The sequence below is a fragment of the Mus caroli genome, unplaced genomic scaffold (assembly GCF_978045245.1).
Source record: "Mus caroli unplaced genomic scaffold, Mus_caroli_1 scaffold_2, whole genome shotgun sequence".
Classification (NCBI taxonomy): Eukaryota; Metazoa; Chordata; class Mammalia; order Rodentia; family Muridae; genus Mus; species Mus caroli.
The window spans coordinates 146,294,556-146,314,088 of record NW_028227257.1 but is presented as its reverse complement, the minus strand read 5'-3'; the positions used below and the strand labels follow the sequence as shown (position 1 = coordinate 146,314,088).

The 19,533-nt window shown below is 45.9% G+C and overlaps 1 protein-coding gene across 7 annotated transcripts in view; it reads left to right on the top strand.

The window, feature by feature from the left end:
• The window catches only part of Mapkap1 (MAPK associated protein 1), a 209,598-nt gene that overhangs the window by 172,682 nt on the left and 17,383 nt on the right, over positions 1-19,533 (top strand). For all 7 annotated transcript variants that reach the window (XM_029473510.2, XM_021184032.3, XM_021184047.3 and 4 more), the window contains one exon: positions 11,280-11,417. In XM_029473510.2, the coding sequence (XP_029329370.1) occupies positions 11,280-11,417 (138 nt within the window). The remainder of the gene's footprint in view (positions 1-11,279; positions 11,418-19,533) is intronic.

The following is a 19,533-nucleotide window of genomic DNA, read 5'->3' as shown; positions in this document are numbered from 1 at the left end:
CACTTACACACAGCCATCCAGGAATTCTTTGCCTTGGTTCAACCCAAAGTTTAGGGCATCAAACAGTTCTTTCTCCATGAGTAGTCAAGTGAGCAGGCACATTCTGAGATCAGTAAATCATTTATTTTATTTCACCTGACTAGCCAGGTGCTTCGGATCATTGCTGACACTGATGGATAGTTCTCTCCACCCATCCATCCTGTGTCAGTCACATCAGAGATTTCCTATGGCCCTGCAGTGAGTGCCTGCCTCTATGAGCATTTGCCCAGCATCCCTGCTTACCCCACAGGGAGCCACCGTCCACACGAATCCATTGTATGCAGGCCCACACAACAGAAGGTGGAAACCTGGGCCTCTGCCCTGCGGCTGCAGCTGTCTGTCTTCTGATGGTGCAGAAGGGGCCCACACTATAGTTACCATCTGCCATTTACTTCTAAGAAAGTCAGGGATGAGAGAGCTTTGCTCTGTAAGACTCAAATGTAAACCAGTTTTCTACCAATCTCTGACTATGAAACACAGTGGATTCTGTTAATAAACTCATGACAAAGATGTAATTATTTAAGATATGATCAAGAGGGACTGTTTGTAGTACTGCTATAGCTCAGTTTGTATACTGCTTGCCTACAAACATGAGGATCGAAGTTCAATATCCAGCACCCATGTAGAAGCCAAGCCACAGTGGTACGTGATTCAATCACAGTACTGGGGAGGCAGAGACAGGAGGATGCCTGGACTTTGCTGTTCCAGTCAAGCCGCATGGGTCAGCTCCAGGTGAGTAACCCTAAGGTGGGAAGTGATTGAGGAGGGGGGGTCTTGCATTGACCTTCAGCCTCCACACACATGCACACATATGCACATGTGCTTGCGTGCTTGTGCGCACGATCTCGAACACACACACACAGCAGGAGCCTAGGCATGCAGCTCAAGGAGGAACGCTTCTCTGTGCCTGAGCCCCTCATTTCTAGCCGTAACACTGCATAATGGTGATTATTTGTAGTGACCTGTGGAAAAGTCAGAAGTTGCTATCATTTGGTTTATGTATAGTATTTACCTGGTTCTTGAGTCACCAGACTCTCTACACTAATAACTGAAGCCACAGAACTGTCCTCTAACATACCAGTGGCTTACCTGAGGAGACTAGGGTTTAGGTAACTCGCCCTGGATGCAAACCCTGTCTATGCTGTAGGCCACTAACTGTTCACAGCATACAAACAATGTTGTAACCCCAGTTCCTGACTGAGGAAACTGAGGCCCGAAGGATTTAATGAGACAATACCGTGTGTAAGAGGCACGTAGCTATTATGTAGCTACTAACTAACTTGCTTTACCTCCCATTCATTCATCAAGATATGGTGGGGTTTCTAGGGGATTGGGACTGAAGCCTAGTGCCAGACCCCAGCTGTAATACTAGAGATGCCTCAGACATTCTCAGCCTGGCTTGCACAGAAGGCATTGTTTCCAGCAGTGAACATCCTTCCCTCTGCTCCTCTCTGGCTCTGGGTCCTCTTCCAATCCCCATTAGATAGGGCCAGCCAGCTACCACACCTCCTCCCTCCACGTAGACCTGATCCTATCTGTGGCTGTTTCTCTGATGCATTTGAGAGTGTTTCATCATGTCTGCTTGAAAGTTCAAATGCCTTGAAGTATGAAGATTGCCTGCGCTAATACCAGGTTGAGACTATTTCCTTAACTTAACCTTCTGTGGGCAGGGTCCTGTGTACCAGGGCTGATGGGACAAGCAGGCTTGCAAACACTGAGATTATGGTGGTGGGACATTGAAGATGCACCACAAGACCAGCCAATGAGAACAGGCAGCTGCAGCCAGGGCTCTGTCCCTCCTCCTGCCTGTGTGGTGTGCATAGTTCTAGGTAGACAGTTCTTTTGTGTAGTTTTTAGCCAGGTACCTGTGAAGAATTCATATACTGAGGAGGTAACTGGTCCTCCATGTTCCTGGCCAGGTCACTACAGTGATTCAAGGGGGCATACATCACATGTGACTCCACATCTGACCTATATGGTCACTTGATTCAGCATTGACAGTTATGCAGCTCAGTGATTGGCCCCCTGATTGAAACAAACAAAAATCTAGTGAGTTTAATACTAATAGTAACAGGACATAACTGATGGTGGCCTCTGGGAAATCCTGTGTACTAGAGCTAACACAGTGGCTTGTTGAGGGAAGATTCTGATGACTGCAGATGTCAGGATTTGTCTAACTGTGTATCTTCTCCAACATCTCTCCCAGAACCGCCTTTGGGAGAATTCCTGTCCAGCGATCTGGACTTACTCAAAACAGTGTCAGATTCCTTAGTGGCTGAGAAGGAATTAAGCATTGGTGGGGAAAAAAAGGAGAGAACATGAAAATGGAGTAGAACTATAGCAACAGAAGGAGCTGGGGTAGTTTCCTGAAAGTTCCACCAAGACTACCCTTGATTAGCGCCCTGTCCTTGGCATTAGGCTCTACTAGGATGGGGGGGCCATTGCTACTTCCCAGATGACCTCAAAAGCGCTCCTGAGCGTCTAGACTCCCTTTCTCTCACAGAGAACTTAGCCCCCATGCAGAGGCAGCACTGAGCCTATACAACCTCAGGTCCCCTGAAACAGGCCTGTCTTGTGCCCAGCTCTGTGCTGAATGCTGCCATGCTGGCTGGGACCACCCATTAGTTTTTGTGCTCAGGACAATAGTCTAGTTGGTACTCACTTGTCAGCAGATGTGTTACCACACACTGGTGCTGTCTGCTCTTGGCGGAGGCTCCCGATGATGTGAGATGACACTCCTTGAGCAGTGCTGATGAGCCTTCAGCCCACAACTCCCTGTCTAGGGAAGCAGTGCTCTCCAGGCTCTGTCGTAACTGCACCCAGTGATTTTCTCCTGTTTTGAGTGCCTAGCATATTGTTGGAGGGTGCTTTTCGTACTGTGATGTGTTCTACCAGTGTGTCAGAAGTGCTGGTCTGTTAAGCCTGCTAGTATGGAGAGATGAATTATGGTTACAGCTCTGTCATTAATGGGTGACATCAGACAAGTCATGTCCCTAGCCCTGAGCCTCAGCATCTTCCTGAGGAAAATAAAAGCCTGGTTGATCTCTGAGGTCTCATTAAACCCAAACAGCCTGTGTGTCTGATCCTATGTGTAAATTCAGACAAGTCTCAAAGACTTCTCTGACTTCTCTGTGATGCTATCGATTGCCACATATATTCAGCAAAATCCACTCTGGCCAAGGATTGTTCATTGGCACTCCCAGAGGGCTTTCTGGGCCTTTAGGCTCTGTGTAACCTAAAGACAAGGATTGTGGAACTGTATCAAAAACTGCTCCTGGATTTAACAGCAGTAGGCTTTGTAGGCTCAGATTCAAAGTCATAGGAAATTGATACATGAGCCCCACCCTGTACAAGCCAATAACCAGCGGCTCAGGCTGTCCACTCAGTATGAAGTGGCAGCTGCTGCAGTATTGTCAAGGTGGTGTCACATTTCCCTAGTGGTGGATGGTATTTTCAGTGTGCCTATGACAGAGTGTTCCTCAGAAAAAACATGAAACAGCTCTCTCGTGTGGTCTTGATCCCAATTTTGCAATTTACTAACTTTTCCCCTTTCTGGGGTTCATCTCATTTCATTAGTTTAGAAAAAATTTTATATATATATATATATATATATATATATATATATATATACACACACACATACACATATAATATATATACATGTGTATATACATACACACACATATATAAATATATATTTCATACCTACAGTAGTTTTATTAATTTCTTAAAAATTACATGCAATGTATTTTGATCATATTCACCCCCTCCTTCCATATCCTCCCTCACCCTTCTTCCCACCCAGTTTCATGTTTTGGCTTTTTTGTTGTTGGTTCTCTCTCTCTCTCTCTCTCTCTCTCTCTCTCTCTCTCCCTCCCTCCCTCCCTCCCTCCCTCCCTCCCTCCCTCCCTCCCTCCCTCCCTCTCTCTTTCTCTCTCAAATCCATTGTGTCCAGTTTGTGTTGGCCAACTCCTTCTGGGCCTGGAGCCTGCCCAGGAGTATGTCTGCTATACCAGGTCACACACAATAAGAGATAACTGGCTTTCCCTCTCTGAGTCTGAGTTCATCTTTAGGAACTGTAATATGGCTTGAATTTCTTGCTGCAGTACAGGATAACCATTTGCTGTGCTGTGCTGTGCTGTGCTGTGCTGTGCCATCCCATCCCCATGACACCCCAGGAGTGAACACTTTTGTTACCCCCATTTTACAGAAGGGAAGGCTCAGGCTCCTGGAAAAATAAATTTCTTTACTCAAGATAAGACCAGTGAGAATGTGCTCTCCCAGATCCTGGCCTCCAGTGAGACCAGAGTCTCCTGGAAACTTTGCACATGGACATTCTCTAGCAGAAGTGTCTAGTGCTTACAGAAAGGTTTGTGCTGTGAAACTTGGTGATGGCGGGAGGATCCATGGTGATAGGCATGTTGGGCTGCCTGGCTAAACAGGCATTCTATGTTTTTTGTGCTTTCAAGACTAACACAGAGCAGACCCAGGTATCCAGGCCTAAGGCACATACTGTGCATATCCTCCCTTGGCTCCCTGCTATGCCATTTGACAGCAGGAGTCTGTAACTGTTATGCCTTACTTAGTTCTTGTACTGGTTCATTCTTTTTTCAACTTTGTACAAGTTAGAGGCATTTGGGAAAAGGAACCTCAATAGAGAAAATGCCTCTAACAAATTGGTCTGTAGGTAAGTCGGGGAGGGGGCGTATTTTCTTGGTTAATAATGGGTGTGGCAAGGCCCAGCCCCCTATGGGAGATGCTATCTCTAGGCAGGTGGCCCAGGGTTGTATAAGAAAGCAAACTGAGTAAGCCGGGAGGAGCAGGGTTAGTAAGTAGCATTCCTCTGTGGTCTCTGCTTCTGTGTCTGCCTGCAGGTTCCTCCCCTATTTGAGTTCCTGACTTGGCTTCCTACAGTGATGCACTGTGGTTGAAAGAGTAGGCCAAATAAATCCTTTCCTCCCTAAATTGCTTTTAGTCATGGTCACAACAGTAGAAAATAACTAGTCCTTAAAAGCTCCACGCTTGTGAATCAGCGTCCTGTGCCTCTTTCCCAGTTTGCCCAAAGTGAAAGCTGGAGGAAGTAGTGCTGAAGCTTGACCTAAGACTTTCTTAATCCAGAGTTCCTGGCCCTAACCACTGAGCACTGCTGCCTTTAAATGTAGACAGCTCAGGCTTCCTTCAGAGAGCTAGGTACTCAGTGAGCCACTGTCACAGAAGGACCTAGAGCAGGGGCTGCCCAAAGGGGGACCTCTGCTGCACTGTGGATGATGATATACAGTGCTAATTTCCTTTTATGGAAATATTTTGGTTAGTTAAAACAGACGAGGGTCCCCTGTGATAACTCTAAACCTTGGACAAATTGTTTCCCTGGAGAGTTGTAGCGGCATTAGAGTTGTGCTTTGTTTATTTTGAGCTGTCTTGTTAAGGAAGGATTTATATGCTGGCGTTGATGTAGGACAGCAATCAGGCAATGTTTTCTGCCTTTGACAGTTGGCGTGATAGTTTGCTTCCAGTGAAGTTTGACTCACTGTATCTGGAAGCTGTCAGTGTGCGAGCATGAAAAGGTCATGACGGATGGCGATGGATAAGTGGGCAGGGGAGGAGAGTTGGTAAAGGAGACAAATGGCCTCCCGTGCTTCTGAGGGAAGGGTTGACCCCAGCCACTCCAGGCCAAGCCCTGTGCTCTTCCTCTTTACCTGCTGGGGCTGAGACTGGGAAGCTCTGGACACCTTTAATGACAGTGGCAGGGCTCTCAGAGGAGCCCTTGACAGCACCTTGGGTGCATGCGAGCGTCTGGATGGAAGTGTGCATCTATTTATGGTCACTTCCACCACGGTATTGTCACTGCCCGCCCTTGCCGAGGTCCGTGAGCTCATACTCGCCTACACTAACAGGTGGGGAGGGAAAGCAGACTCTGAAATGGAAACGTGGGGAGTTAGCCACGCTTTTACAACACTGTCGACTTTATTAAAACACAGTACAGGTGCTTTCCCAGCTGGCACCACAGAGTAAAACAATAAGTAAGTAAGTACATCAAAATACTGTTGGGAACTGAAGAAATGGCTGAGTCAAAAGCACTTGCTGCTCTTCCAGAGGACACATGTTCGACTCCCAGCATCCACACTGCTGCTAACGATTGCCTGTAACTACAGTTCCAGGAGATCCAGGGCCCCCTTCTGGCCTCTGCAAACACAAGGCAGCACATGTCTGCAGGTACACAGACATACATGCGGACAAAATGCCCAAGCACATAAAATAAAATTCTAAATGAAAAGCAATACATACTGTTGGGTCCATGCCTCCTGCTGGCCAGAGCCGACTGCATTTAGAGTGGAGCCTTTGGGAAGCTTCCCTAGACCACCTTTACCAGCTCCCGTCCTGGAGATGGAATCCAGGCCTTGTCCATGTCAGGCGCTTGCCTGCTCTGCTCTGCTGAGCTCCGTTGCTGACCCCTATGTAAATATTTTTCTTTCCTATTTCATTTGGTATTATGACATTAGAATGTTTTTTAAGTCAAACTTTTCTCTTGGCTTGATTTTCTTGGGTCATGCTATATTTCATCATGGGTGTTAACATTAACACCTCAGTGTAACCATTTAGTTTGAAGAAACGTATATTTAATTAAGATCTACTTCCCTTCTTTCTTTGTATGTTTACATACAAAGACTTGCTTGCAATACTGTGTTAAAAATGACACCATAAGCCAGTCATGGTGGCACACGCCTTTAATCCCAGCACTTTGGAGGCAGAGGCAGGCGAATTTCTGAGTTCGAGACCAGCCTGGTGAGTTTCAGGACAGCCAGAACTATACAGAGAAACCCTGTCTTGAAAAAAAAAAAAAAAAGACACCATAAGGAGTCCCTCTGCATTTTCAGGGATGTCACACAAAAACTTTACTCATTAAGAACAAGTACAGGGGGCTGGCTGCTCTTCCGAAGGTCCCGAGTTCAAATCCCAGCAACCACATGGTGGCTCACAACCATCTGTAACGAAATCTGACGCCCTCTTCTGGAGTGTCTGAGGACAGCTACAGTGTATTTACATATAATAAATAAATAAATCTTTTAAAAAAAAGAGTAAGTACAGAAGTCAGAAGAACAACAATTGTGTGTTTGCTGGCTTGCAGATGTAGGTGTGGCATGTTTGACACATGAACATTGTCTGTTTTGTTTTGTTGTTGTTGTTGTTGTTGTTGGTTTTCTGAGACAGGGTTTCTCTGTGTAGTCCTGGCTGTCCAGAAACTCACTCTGTAGACCAGGCTGGCCTCAAACTCAGAAATCCGCCTGCCTCTGCCTCCCAAGTGCTGGGATTAAAGGTGTGCGCCACCACTGCCCGGTGAACATTGTCTTATACCCTGGGGAGAGAAGAGGGAAGTGCTGCAGGACCATTTGGACAGGTTCTCTTGACTCGGGTCTGAGCAGCCTGAGGGCTATCTGGGAACCTAGCAGTTCTGGATTGGAAGAACAGCTTTCCTATGTCTAAGCTCTGTAAATGCATCTCAATACTCCAGCCCCTCAGTAGACATGCATCCAACAAACCAGCACAGCTCCTGCTAACCCTTACAGTGCTGAGACGGTGGACTCTAGCACCAGAGCTCCTAATTCCAGGTCCCAGGCCACTTGTGAGTTGTGCGATCTTGGACAAGTTCCGTAGCCATCCTATGGTTCTGTTTCATGAGGCTACTAGAGCACACTGAGACTGTCCGACCTCTGGCACCTAGTAGACATTCACTGCTCACTAAGTGGACACTTAGTAAATTGACCAGTGTAACAGAGCCATGCCTGCTGGGTCTGAGGACAGTGCCACGTGATTCCTAGAGCTGGAACTGCTGGAAGGCAGTGAGTGCTCCTGCCAAGGCCACACCTTTGCCAAAGCATGGGGAACATGACAGCTATAGTGTCTGTGCTCTGCAGTCACAGGAAAGCCCTGCTGCTCTGGCCCCACCTTCTCCTTTGTACACTTGAAAGGCTGCAGTGGAAAATGGGTGCAGTTGTGTTGACTGACCTCCTGAGCACACACACTGCACCCTAGCTCCAGCGTCTTTAGCCAGAACATGGAATGAACTTGCTAGCTGGCATCCCTCCAGCAACCTTCCATCCACCCTTCTAGAATGAATGAATGAAATGAATGGATGAATGGATGGATGGATGGATGGATGGATGAGTGAATGTGTAAAAAGTGCTTGGGCTCCCAGAGGTCTCCAGGTTCTGTCCAATATGCTCAACAAGGGTGGTACCCGCCAGACTGCCTCAGGCTCTCCTAGCTTGCTTGCACTTGTCCAGTAGGAACAACCAGGCCTGTGGGGCCTAACTCAGCTTTAAGAGTCAGAGACTCACACTTGTCTGTAGTGAGATTATTAAACACACAAAGGATTTTTCTCATCTCGAAAGATTCCCTACAGGTTCCTTTAAATAGTGACTCCTGGAGGCAGGCAAGAGTTTTACAGATCATTAACTGCCTGACTGAAAGCCTGCAGGGCAGGGAAACTTAAAACTGAAGTGTCTGAAGTGTCGGGAGCTCCTGCCAATTACAGATCAATCCAAAATGAAGACAGAGTATCACTGGAACGGAGTCAGTGGGAAAATGTGATTTGATTCAGGAAGAAAATCTCATGTGTATGCTGGGTTTGTGGAGCACACCAGTTGTTTAAATGATGTTCCACCTGTCTGCCCATCTTGAGCCTTTTGCATTCATCTCCACATCTCCACCCCCAAACTTCAGTCTTGGGGTTCCCTTCTGTAGACAGCATCAGTGGCAGCAACTCCAGGACAGGGTGTCATTGGGAAGGGTTCTGTGGCCAAGTAGAGCATAGGCAACTGATGCACAGATACAGCAGGTAATGGATGAACTATGCGCTAACAATTTGCAGATAAAAATAATGGAAGTTAAAAGTGTGCTTTACATGATAAAAGAAAGATGAAAGAGGAGAGCAGTCTGTTACATGTGCGATGGTTTCAGGAGTCCTGCTTTGTGAAGTAAGCTCTGTTGAAAAGATTGATGCAATGGGACTGACCTTGGCTTGGAGCAGGAGCTGGTGATGTATGTATGAGCATCCCTCTGCTAAATGGACCCAGATTTGTAGCACTAATATACATGGGAGCCCAGAACCAAACTCAGTGTGGCAATAAATCAACAGCCACTTTGGGTGTCGTTTCTGGTTTATATCCCACTATTGTTCTATCACTTTAATTCATGTCACTATCATCTTTTCATCTGGAACAGTTTTATATAATTTTCCAGTGGAGTTACCTGACAAATCCTATCAAATTAACAAGGTACATTAACAGTATTGACTGGCTGCGGCTTCAGGAGTTGCATGGCCTTCGAACAAAATTTTAACCATCTCTGTCTGGTGACGAATTTTTTTTTCTTTCTTCCTTTCTGAAAGAGGAATGTGGGGCAGGGTTTATTTCCACGTAAGAGATATGCACATTTATTTTGCTCTGTCTGTTTTGACTGTTATAAATGTCAGAATAAGAAGCAGATAAGGAGGGAAGCCCTGCTCACCATGAACGTACTCCCCATCACCACAGCAGGAGCATACATGAACACTCAGCCCATCACCACAGCATGCACGCACATGAGCACTCAGCCCATCACCACAGCAGGAGCATACATGAGCACTCATCACCACTCCCATGACTTAAGTACTCGTCTCCTTTCATGGAACAATAGAGATGTCCAAATCCTTAACAATTAATGAGCCAATTGGAGGCAAGAGTGTAGTCATAGCCTGTTTTAAGTGAAACATAATCAGACTGTCTCCTAACAGCCTCTCAGTAGGCTGTGCTCAGGACATCATGCCTAACTGCAACATGTCCAGTGTAACCCCAGCATTTGGTTAATAAAAACAAACAAACAGAATTGCTGATTGCTGGCTCTACCAAAGAAGAAGGGCTCGAGGTCATCTCTGCGTTGTGCTTTCCTCTCCTCCTCCTCCTTCTTTCTCTCCCCCCCCCCCCCCCCCCCCCCGCCCCAGCCTTCTTCCTTTGTCTGACTGGTTTTGGAGTGAATCTGCTCATAGAGTAATCCAATTCATGGAGGAGGACAAAATCCAGTCATGGAGAGAATATTTGTTTTTATTCTTTTTTACATTTAAATTTGCTGTCAGGGTCGGGCTGTAGTGTGTGTGTGTGTGTGTGTGTGTGTGTGTGTGTGTGTGTGTGTGTGTTGGTTGAGGTAGGGGTATTAATTGAGCAAGGCTTAGGTGGGTTTTACCCTCTTTTGAGTTACTAATCTTTTATCACCAGTCCTGCTTGCCTTTGTCTTCTATCACAGTATATACAATTGACTATTTCAGGGTTTTTTTTTAATCTTGACTTCTTTTTTATTTTTTTCTACTTAGACCCTAACCTAAAAATTAATTACTTTTAAGGCTCCTATGGGGCTCACTCCAGAACACATATTAAAGGTTTATGTCTCACTTTATGAACAGTTTTTTCTTCTTAGCAAAAGAGGACTTGTAGACTAGACTTGGTGTGTCAGACAGAGCGTGTCATCTCCTAAATGCACAGAAGGCACCTTCAGCATGTGTCAGTCCTTACTGCAGACACCTCCTATGCCCTGCACCACATTCGTTCCTGGTCATTGTCTGGCATGCACAAAAAAAAAAAATGCTAGAGTCTCTTGGTTAGAGAGGCAAGGACCTCCCCCACCTGAAAACCAGGCTGCAAGATTTGAACTATTTTGTGGAAAGACCCTTTCATCTTCCTATGGCTTCCCTTAACTGTTCCTTGGGAAATTATGTAGTGTCACAGAGGGAGGTTCTGTGTCTTCCTTCCATTTTCCATGTAAGATATTTCCAGATCAGAAACTATATTGGTAGCATAATCTGTTACTTAGGATCTTTATTTAAAAATAAAAAAATCAAAATTAGCTTTAAATTTCCCTCTATTCCAGTTTATGTCATTACAATATAGACATAATGCTGTTAGCAGTATATGGGAAAATTGTGTATTGTGTCTCTGTTATGTCAGAAAAGGTACATCCCCTGTGGGCTTTCCATATAACTGTGGGTGGTCACCCCACACGACACACCTTGCTTGCTCAGGCAGCCAGACCTTAGATGCTGTTTAGATGCCCTGCCTGTTGGAAGAATCCCATGTTCCCTGAAGCCCTCGGAGCTCATGCTCACCCACTGTATGATTATCCAGCAGTTAGATCACTGCACTGAAGTTACGGGCATCTCATGCCTTCTTTTTTGTCACCCCCCCTCCGCCCCCCCCCCTTTGGCCTTACAGGTATCTCTGGAGACAAAGTAGAAATAGACCCTGTTACGAATCAGAAAGCCAGCACTAAGTTTTGGATTAAGCAGAAGCCCATCTCAATCGACTGTGACCTGCTCTGTGCCTGTGGCCTTGCCGAGGAGAAGAGCCCCAGTGAGTAGTCTTTTATTTATGTCTCCGTTTCTCCCCCTCCTCCCTGGGCGCCTGGCGCTGGCAGAATATATGACCACCATGTCCTTTTTTCCTTGGGCCTGTTTAATTCATTACCAGAAATTTCTTTTAATCAAACAGGATTGTGTTCTGATACCCAGAGCTTGATGGGAGCCCCCATCTTGTTCCATCTTGCTGTCAACAGAGACCCTTGAAGCCCGTGCTGGGGGGTGGGGGTGGGGAGTACCAGGCAGGTTCCTGCTGGGAATTTGCACCAAGAAAGTACGGCTTGATTTAATTTGTGCTCCTGTCCCTTCCCACTGGGGGAACTTGACCAGTCAGCCTGGACCTGCTTTCCTTGTGCCACTCTTAGAAAGTAGAGGATTTCCTGCAGTAGCCAGAGACTAGACTTAGGCATCCATCATGATGGAAGTGTCAGCACACCCAGATTATTGGCAGCCTGTGACCTCCAGCTTATAACTGAACTTATGCCTGGTCCTACAGAGAGGCCACTACACTACTGGACTGGCGTTCTTCCACTAACCACCTAAGCAGATACATTAGGGCATGTTATATTTTTGCAGTTAAGTAACTGAGTGTAGTATTTAGATTAATGACTTAATCATTTTTTAGGACTCCAGTCCTAGTAAGGGCAAAAGGGACACACAGCTCAGAGTAGAGCCTCTCTGGGAAAGCAAAGAGCCAAAACTTTCTTTGTGTTCTTGGTTGCATAGAGAAGGCCTGCAAACAGGGTTCCCAGACAGCTGCATCTCAGCATTTCCTGTTACCCAGGGCTCACCCCAGTAGCTCTTGGCTTAGTAACTTGAGGTACATACTGAGCCTCTAATTTGGGGGCCTATATTCCTGTGTCTATGAGAACAAATTCAGAGGACTTACATATTCAGAAGGAACACCAGGAAGGGTAAAGGCCAGGAAATGTTTATAATGTGGCTAATTTCCAAGGTCATCATGACTAAAAGGCTACCTTGCAGTGCCGAGCCCCTCAGCAAGACTTACAGGCTAGGCACATGCCACATGCCCCCATGACACGTGTTTAATTTTACTGTCAAATTCAGCAATGAAAAAGCTCCTTTAGCACAGCCTCCAGCTTGGCAAGAAAGCGACACTTAGGCAGGTAGAGAGAGAAGTGGGGCCATTTTTGTCCTCTGCTTGTCATCTCTGTCACCCCTGTGACGCTCTGACTACAGGACGACTGCCAGAAGAGATCCATGAGACAGTTCTTTGGTGCTCGTGGACCCTGAAGGCCACCATATCCCCTCAGCCATTCGTGAGCCTCACCATGATTCCACCCACTCTGTCTTGTGGCCAGAAAAGATGTCTTTGTCCTGGCATCTTCCTTCCTAAACACAGAGGATATTCTGAAGAGACACCTTATAACTTGTCTCAGTCATGGCATGTGGTCACCTGAGGTAGGCAGATTGGGAGAGGAATGAAACCTGGATTTGAGTTCTTTCATTGGCAGACACTTGCTGTGCCTAGGAAGGCTGTAGCCCAGGCACTGAAAAGGTGTAGCTATCACACACCCAGCTGTCCGGGAGGGAAGGGCAAGTCACAGTCACCCACTCCCCACTGTTTGAAAGGGTCAGGCAGTCACAGTAACTGCTGTGTGTCCTGTGTCCATGGCCCAGCCACATGAAAGGGTCAGGCAGTCACAGAAACTGCTGTGTGTCCTGTGTTCATGGCCCAGCCACATGAAAGGATCAGGCAGTCACAGTAACTGCTGTGTGTCCTGTGTTCATGGCCCAGCCACATGAAAGGGTCAGGCAGTCACAGTAACTGCTGTGTGTCCTGTGTTCATGGCCCAGCCACATGAAAGGGTCAGGCAGTCACAGTAACTGCTGTGTGTCTTGTGTTCATGGCCCAGCCACATGCTCAGCTTCAGAATACAGAACAGACAGGGCCATCTTCTCAATGTTGACTTTCTCTCCACAGTCCCAGTGTGCAAACCAGATACCAAGCCCTTGGGGGACAGGGGACTGTCCTTGACTGTCTGTTGCTGAGGAGGACAGCCCCCTGCCCTGTACTCTAGCAGGGCTTTTCAAGCCATATTCTCTGAACTCACAGGTGCTGGCCATGGGGAGTGGGGATGCTATTTGGGAGCCAAAAATTAAGAAGTTCACAGGTAAAACTTTACTTTTGGAGTTTTTTGCTTTAAAAAATAAAAAATAAAGCATTCTATTCCATGCAAGCCCATAACCCCTGCTCCAGTCAGGGAAGGAACCCAGCTAAGAGAAAAATGAACTGCAGATTCAGGGAGAGGCCTTGCCTCAAAGTGATATAGGCAGAGAATAATATTGGAGGTCATTTGACACCTTCTGGCCTCCATCCACACAAATGTTCAAGCTGATACACACAAATATAATAAATCAAGTTCTGATTCCCCCACACAGCTCTCACTGACATTGAAAACTACTGATTATTTAGGCCTCACAGGGCAGAATTCCCCATCTAGACCTTGGCCCCGGAGGTGCGCTCACAAAGTCTGTTTTGTGCTTTTGCCTGGCCCTACCTCTCACTCACGGGCATTGCCACCTTCTGTCCTTCTTTCCACTCCTTTCCATTCATTCCCTCAGACATTTGTGTAGACCTCTGGACAATGCAGTGTGCCGTATTATCTCCTTAGAGTCCTCCCAACCTCCCCCTCCCCCCATTCAGTCTCCACGGAGCTGAGTGGCCCAGCCAGCCCTGCCATAGTCTACAGGAAGTGTTGGTCAACTGAATGAGCCAGGATTGAGGAACCAAAAGTTGTCCCCTGTGATTCTTGTAAAAAGCCCACACCAGGATGTTAGTAAATGAATCAAATTGACATTGTGTGGTTTTATGATTTCCAGTATCTTCACTAAATTAATTCAGCCTGGATCTCAAAAGCCCCTCCTCAGGGCCTCACCGACACGGGGTTAATCTATGGGGCCTTGTGCTTTCTCTCCTGCTCTCCTTCTTGGTTTTTTTTCCCTAAAGGATTAATGGTAACCCTTTTTATCTTTTATGTCTGCTGAACCTTAGAAAAAAAGTTATTTTAGGAGCACTAAAGAAATGAAAGTCACTATATTTCATAAGTTTAGCCTGTGATTTTTATCAGCATAGTGATGTATGTTTGTAGCTGAGTTTACATCAAAAATTATTCTTAGGGCTTCTTGAATGAATTATGGCAAAGGGAAAGAGTCTAGAAGTAGATAAGGTTTTTGATTTCTGCAATATATTCTCTTTTTCATGTTTTTATCTCTCATAACACAAGTGTCTTCCCAAAGACTGGAACGTGTGACCAACTGGAATAATTTAGTTGTGAAAACAGAGCAGACGCGTTATTAAGCAGCCTGCTTCACAAAAAGACATTAAGTGTGGGGAGATAATGAAGCTATCCCTGCATTCTTACTTGAGACATGTTTGTCAGGATTTTGAACAGAAAAGAAATGTTTTAAACCCTTTGAATGTGGCCATTTTGCAGAGTTTATGAAGAAAGCTGCTGTCAGACCATTCATACGGTCGTCATAGGAAACACAACTCAGGTTTAATTGATGCTGCGTTCTAAAGTGTGAGAATAGCTGACTGGGCAAAGGGCTGAGCATTAGTATCGGTGAAACAGGAAATTACAGACGGGATCAGCGTGGCCAGGTCTGCAGCAGCAGCTCTCTCACTCCTGCACCCGGCTTCTCCCTCTTAGGCCAGAGTTAGAGAGAAGATTTATCACTCTGTCCCTGTGAGTGTTTAAGGACCTGGAACTTAATGACTAAATAGATACAAGCCTCTGAAACCTGCATGGATAAATCCAGACTCTAAAAGAATTCTGAAAATCTGAAGGGGGAGCCCTGAAAAATTAAGAATCTCTTGATTTAGGGGAGGAAAAGCCCTGCCTTTATTATTCAAATCAGAGTTCCTTCTGTCTGGCTTGCCTCTGTTTAGGATTTCCTTTGCTATTTTTTGAAGGGTTCCAACAAATGTCTCTCTCTCTCTCTCTCTCTCTCTCTCTCTCTCTCTCTCTCTCTCTCTCTCTCTCTCTCTCTCTCTCTTTTAAGTGAATTTTAATGTCTCTTAGCAGATCCAAGCTACACATAGTCTATGGATGGTCGGCTTCTTAAAAAGTGCTAGTGCTGAACAAACTAGGGACCTTTCTGTGACAGGGAAGGCACTCTGGCATCGTGTGGGTGTTCCATCACAGCAGATCTGGCCTCATCCAGAGAGGCTTCCACAGGATCCAGGTCCTTAAAGGAAGCAGCCATCATTAAGAAATCAGATTTAAACCTTAATAAAGTAGCTGTCATCTTTATAGCTGAAAAGCGCTCTGTATCTCAATTAAGTAGAGATAATATACAATCTTTAGGAAGCAGCAGAATAGAGGTAACCTGATTATGTTTCTTGCAATAGTATAATTTAAAGGAAATCTGATTCTGCTGCTGCTTTGGTTGTATTGGTGGGAGGTGTTTTGTTTTGCTTTGCTTTGCTTTGCTTTGCTTTGCTTTGCTTTGCTTTTCGTCCAAAACTGTTTGGACCAAAAATATGATCTCTCTAGGGTTAGGAGTTAGCTGCAGCCAGGACTCTAGTAAACTAGAACCCCCTGGATATTAGAGACAAGATTCAGTTAAGAGCAGGAGCTAAATTAGCTGGCTTATTGGTGACCTCGCATTTAAATGAATCTTTCTTTTCATAAGTACTTGACAAGATCTGTAAAGTAGTGTATTTAATTTACTAATTAAATTAAAGCTGCTGAATAATGATTTGTCCACATTGATTTAGCTTAAATGGAAAAGATTAGCTTTGTTGTGATCTTGAGCGGCCTTAATGGCCAAGCCAGTTAGACACAAAGGCCCCTTGTGTCTTGTGGGTCAGAGTACATAGGTAAGCCACACTGTGATTGAATTGCCTGAACCTCACCCTGCATCCAGCTCTCCTCTGCCTCTCGCTCTATTGTTGCACTGGGCTTAAGAGAATGTTAACGCGGTAATAGGCACAGGGCCTTCCCCATTATACGCCTTGCTATCGAACGGTTCTGCATGACTAGTTAAAGAAGGTGGCAAGAAGATTAATGAAAGCCAGGCTAATGCAGAAGGGGTGCTTCTGCAAGACTTGTACCAAGGAGATATTAGAGCTGAACCAGAGCTTGGCTTTTTCTTTATCCTGTGACCTTTGAACCTGCCTTACTGTTGAGAGCTGCCAGGGAAGTCGACATTTTGATTGATGTTGGTACACGAGTCAGTCTTTCCCATTGAATTCCACATCTGCACGAAAATAGCTTTTCCAGCAGAATTCATACTGGCTAGAAGTGATAGCCAAATTGATGGCTGAAATGCTTTTATGTAGTTTTCATTTAAACCTAAAAGTATTTGATGGTTTATTCAGTATCTAGTTTTCACAGATTATATGTGTTCACTTAGAGGCCTTTAATGGGTTTATCAACATAGAGAGAAGGACCAGTGTTAGGAATGTTCAAAGGTTTGCAGACAGAGCTCCAAGCAGACTTCATGAGGAGAAAAGTCACCATCCTTAAAACAGAAAACTCCACCTGAGCACCCAGGCAATAGACTTGGAGGTCTGTGTAAATAAAGCAAAGCAACTATCTGGCTTTAGAAAGCTCTGGAAGGAGCTCAGATTTGGCACCTCTGTGCCTACCAGAGCCCCAGTTTAGATGCACTCTGTAGACTCTGAACTCCTGGGACAGTGGTATTTCATTTGAAAGGGCTGACATGGACAACCTGTAAGACATCCATCCTTATGTGTCCACTAACTCTCATGTGCAGGGTTCATGTCTAGTTGGGTGACATCCCCCTGCCCCTCTCCCAGGAAAGGTGGCAGCAAGATCAGGTTTTTTACTAAAGTCACTTGGCACACTACATCCCAGGCACCAAACCTGCTGACCACCCACCCTTTTTTCTCCCTGGCTGACAAGGCAGCTCCAGCAGAGACCACACATAAGCACACTTCTCCAGCACGACAGGCACCCTAGTTCAGCTTCGGAAGAAGCACGTACCTGGGATGTTTGTCATTCTTTAGGTGCTCCAATGAGTGTGTGTAAAAGAAATTCCAGTGAGGAGGGTGGGGAATATTCAAGGCCTTGCTGCTGTACAGTGGGCACCTGTGTTTACAAAAAGTAGCCCACAGCCTGCTCTCCGGCTCTGTTGACTCCCAGGAAATCTGGCCTCACACATGAGAGAGTCCAGTAGTGTTGTGCTTTTTTTTTCTCTGATGGGGACTTATTTCCAAAGTTCCAGATCAAATACATTAAATATTGCCTGTTGGCAGAACAACGAACTCTCCTGAATTAAATGCCCCAGTTATTGGATTGCCTTTTCCTGAGAGCGCTCTGGAGCACAATCAGAAGCAGGACGCCTCTCCTCCTAACAGATATGTTCCCTAGCCCTATTAAAAGGGGTCTTCATCTAACCTGTCAAAGGGAGTCTGCTGGGGTTTTTTAGTTTTAATTACACTATCCAATTAAAACTCGTTGCTGCATTTGGATGCGCCTCTCCTTGGGCCTGAGTGGATATGACATTTACAAGGCTCGCCTTTCAAGCAGACAATAGTGTGATTGATGAGGCGCAGGTTCAGTGAAGGAGGCGAGTGCCCGTGGAGCACTGCTGAGTGCGCCTGGATTGATTTATCATCTCCTTCCCAAACCGGGGAACCTGGGAAAGGTCGTAAGCAACCAGGGGACTGCCTCAGTTTCTCCAACAGTGTGGAAGGGAAAGACCCAGTGTGGCTCAGGATAAAAGTGGGAAAAAACTGTGGATGTGGGACCATGTATGACCCGTCAGAGGCCAGCTCCAGGCCTTAGGCTCTTTAGCCAGTGTAGTAGCCTGTAACCTAAACTGTAATGGCTTCTAAAAAGCCATCGGTACATTTTGGAACAGTTCATGGGGGCTGGCAGGCATTGAACAGGCCCCTGAGAGTCAGCTTCTCAGGATGTGTCCTGCCCACTGCCCTCTGCTGTGCACTGACAGCTGATTGGTGCTACCTCTGTTGCCTAGAAACCCCTGTCCCCGGTATAGTCACTACTCATGACTTCAGAGTCAGCCAGTGCTTGTGGCCATGGGCTTGTCTCTGTACTGCCTGGCCTGTGGAGAGGTGAAATTAGAAGGCAAGAGCTTGTCCTAAGAGCCTAGCTGGTTAGTGAGAAAGAACCCAGGGACTACAGCCACGACTCTCTGGGCTGTCGCTGTCAGGGCAGGATGAATGTGTGTGCTGCGGAAGACTGACGCTGCTGCGAGATGTGGCTTTCTTAGTGTCTACTTGCACTGTGCCAGAAAGAAGTAAAGAAAGGATGCTCTAGTGTTAGCTGGTGTGAAAAACCACCTCCTTGTGTCTCAGTTTTCACTAAACAGTTAACTTGGGTTTTATGGACCCATCATAACAAATCAGTTACCAAGATAGAGTGGAAATTTTGAGTACATTTCTGTTTCCTAGATTCTTATTACCACTATCCTCAAATTCATCCTTTCAAGATTAACACGAGTGAGTCGTGGTAGAACAAAGCAAAAATGCTGAGCAGACTCTATTTCCTGCTGCTTCTGCCAGCTCTAATTGTATGTAGTTTATTTATTTTAGGTTGGCAAGGTGGGTGACTTTTTTGTTTGTTTTTGTGGGGGTTTTTTTGTTGTGATTTTATCTTTTCTTTGTTGGTTTTGGGGGGTTGTTTGGGGTTTTGTTTGTTTGTTTGGAGTTATTTTGAGGAAGGGTCTTACTGTGTAACTTTGGCTGTCCTGGGGAGCTCTGTCACTGTCTAGAAGTCTCGACCAGACTTGTTTTCTCTACCTATGAAAGAATTAAAAGGCAGGGAAATCTCAGTGCAACAGGTGGCAGCAATGAGAATTTCAGACAGTGGACAAAGAAAGGCTGTTATTAGGAGTGAGGAGACTTAGACGTATGCAGCATACAGGGAGAGATTCTGGAAGCCTGGAGCTGGGCACCTCCTCCAGGGCTGGCTTGTTTTGTTTTAAGCCTTTGAAGGATCTTCCTCCCCCAGTTTACAGTTGTTCAGTTTGAAGGAAGCCAGGGTGGTTGATTGGCCCACAACTGTTTTACAAACATGTCCTCATCATATCCAGCTTTGAACTTTCTGAGCCATCCCATCAGCAGGAGGCCTGCTAGCAGGAGAAGAAGCCCACTA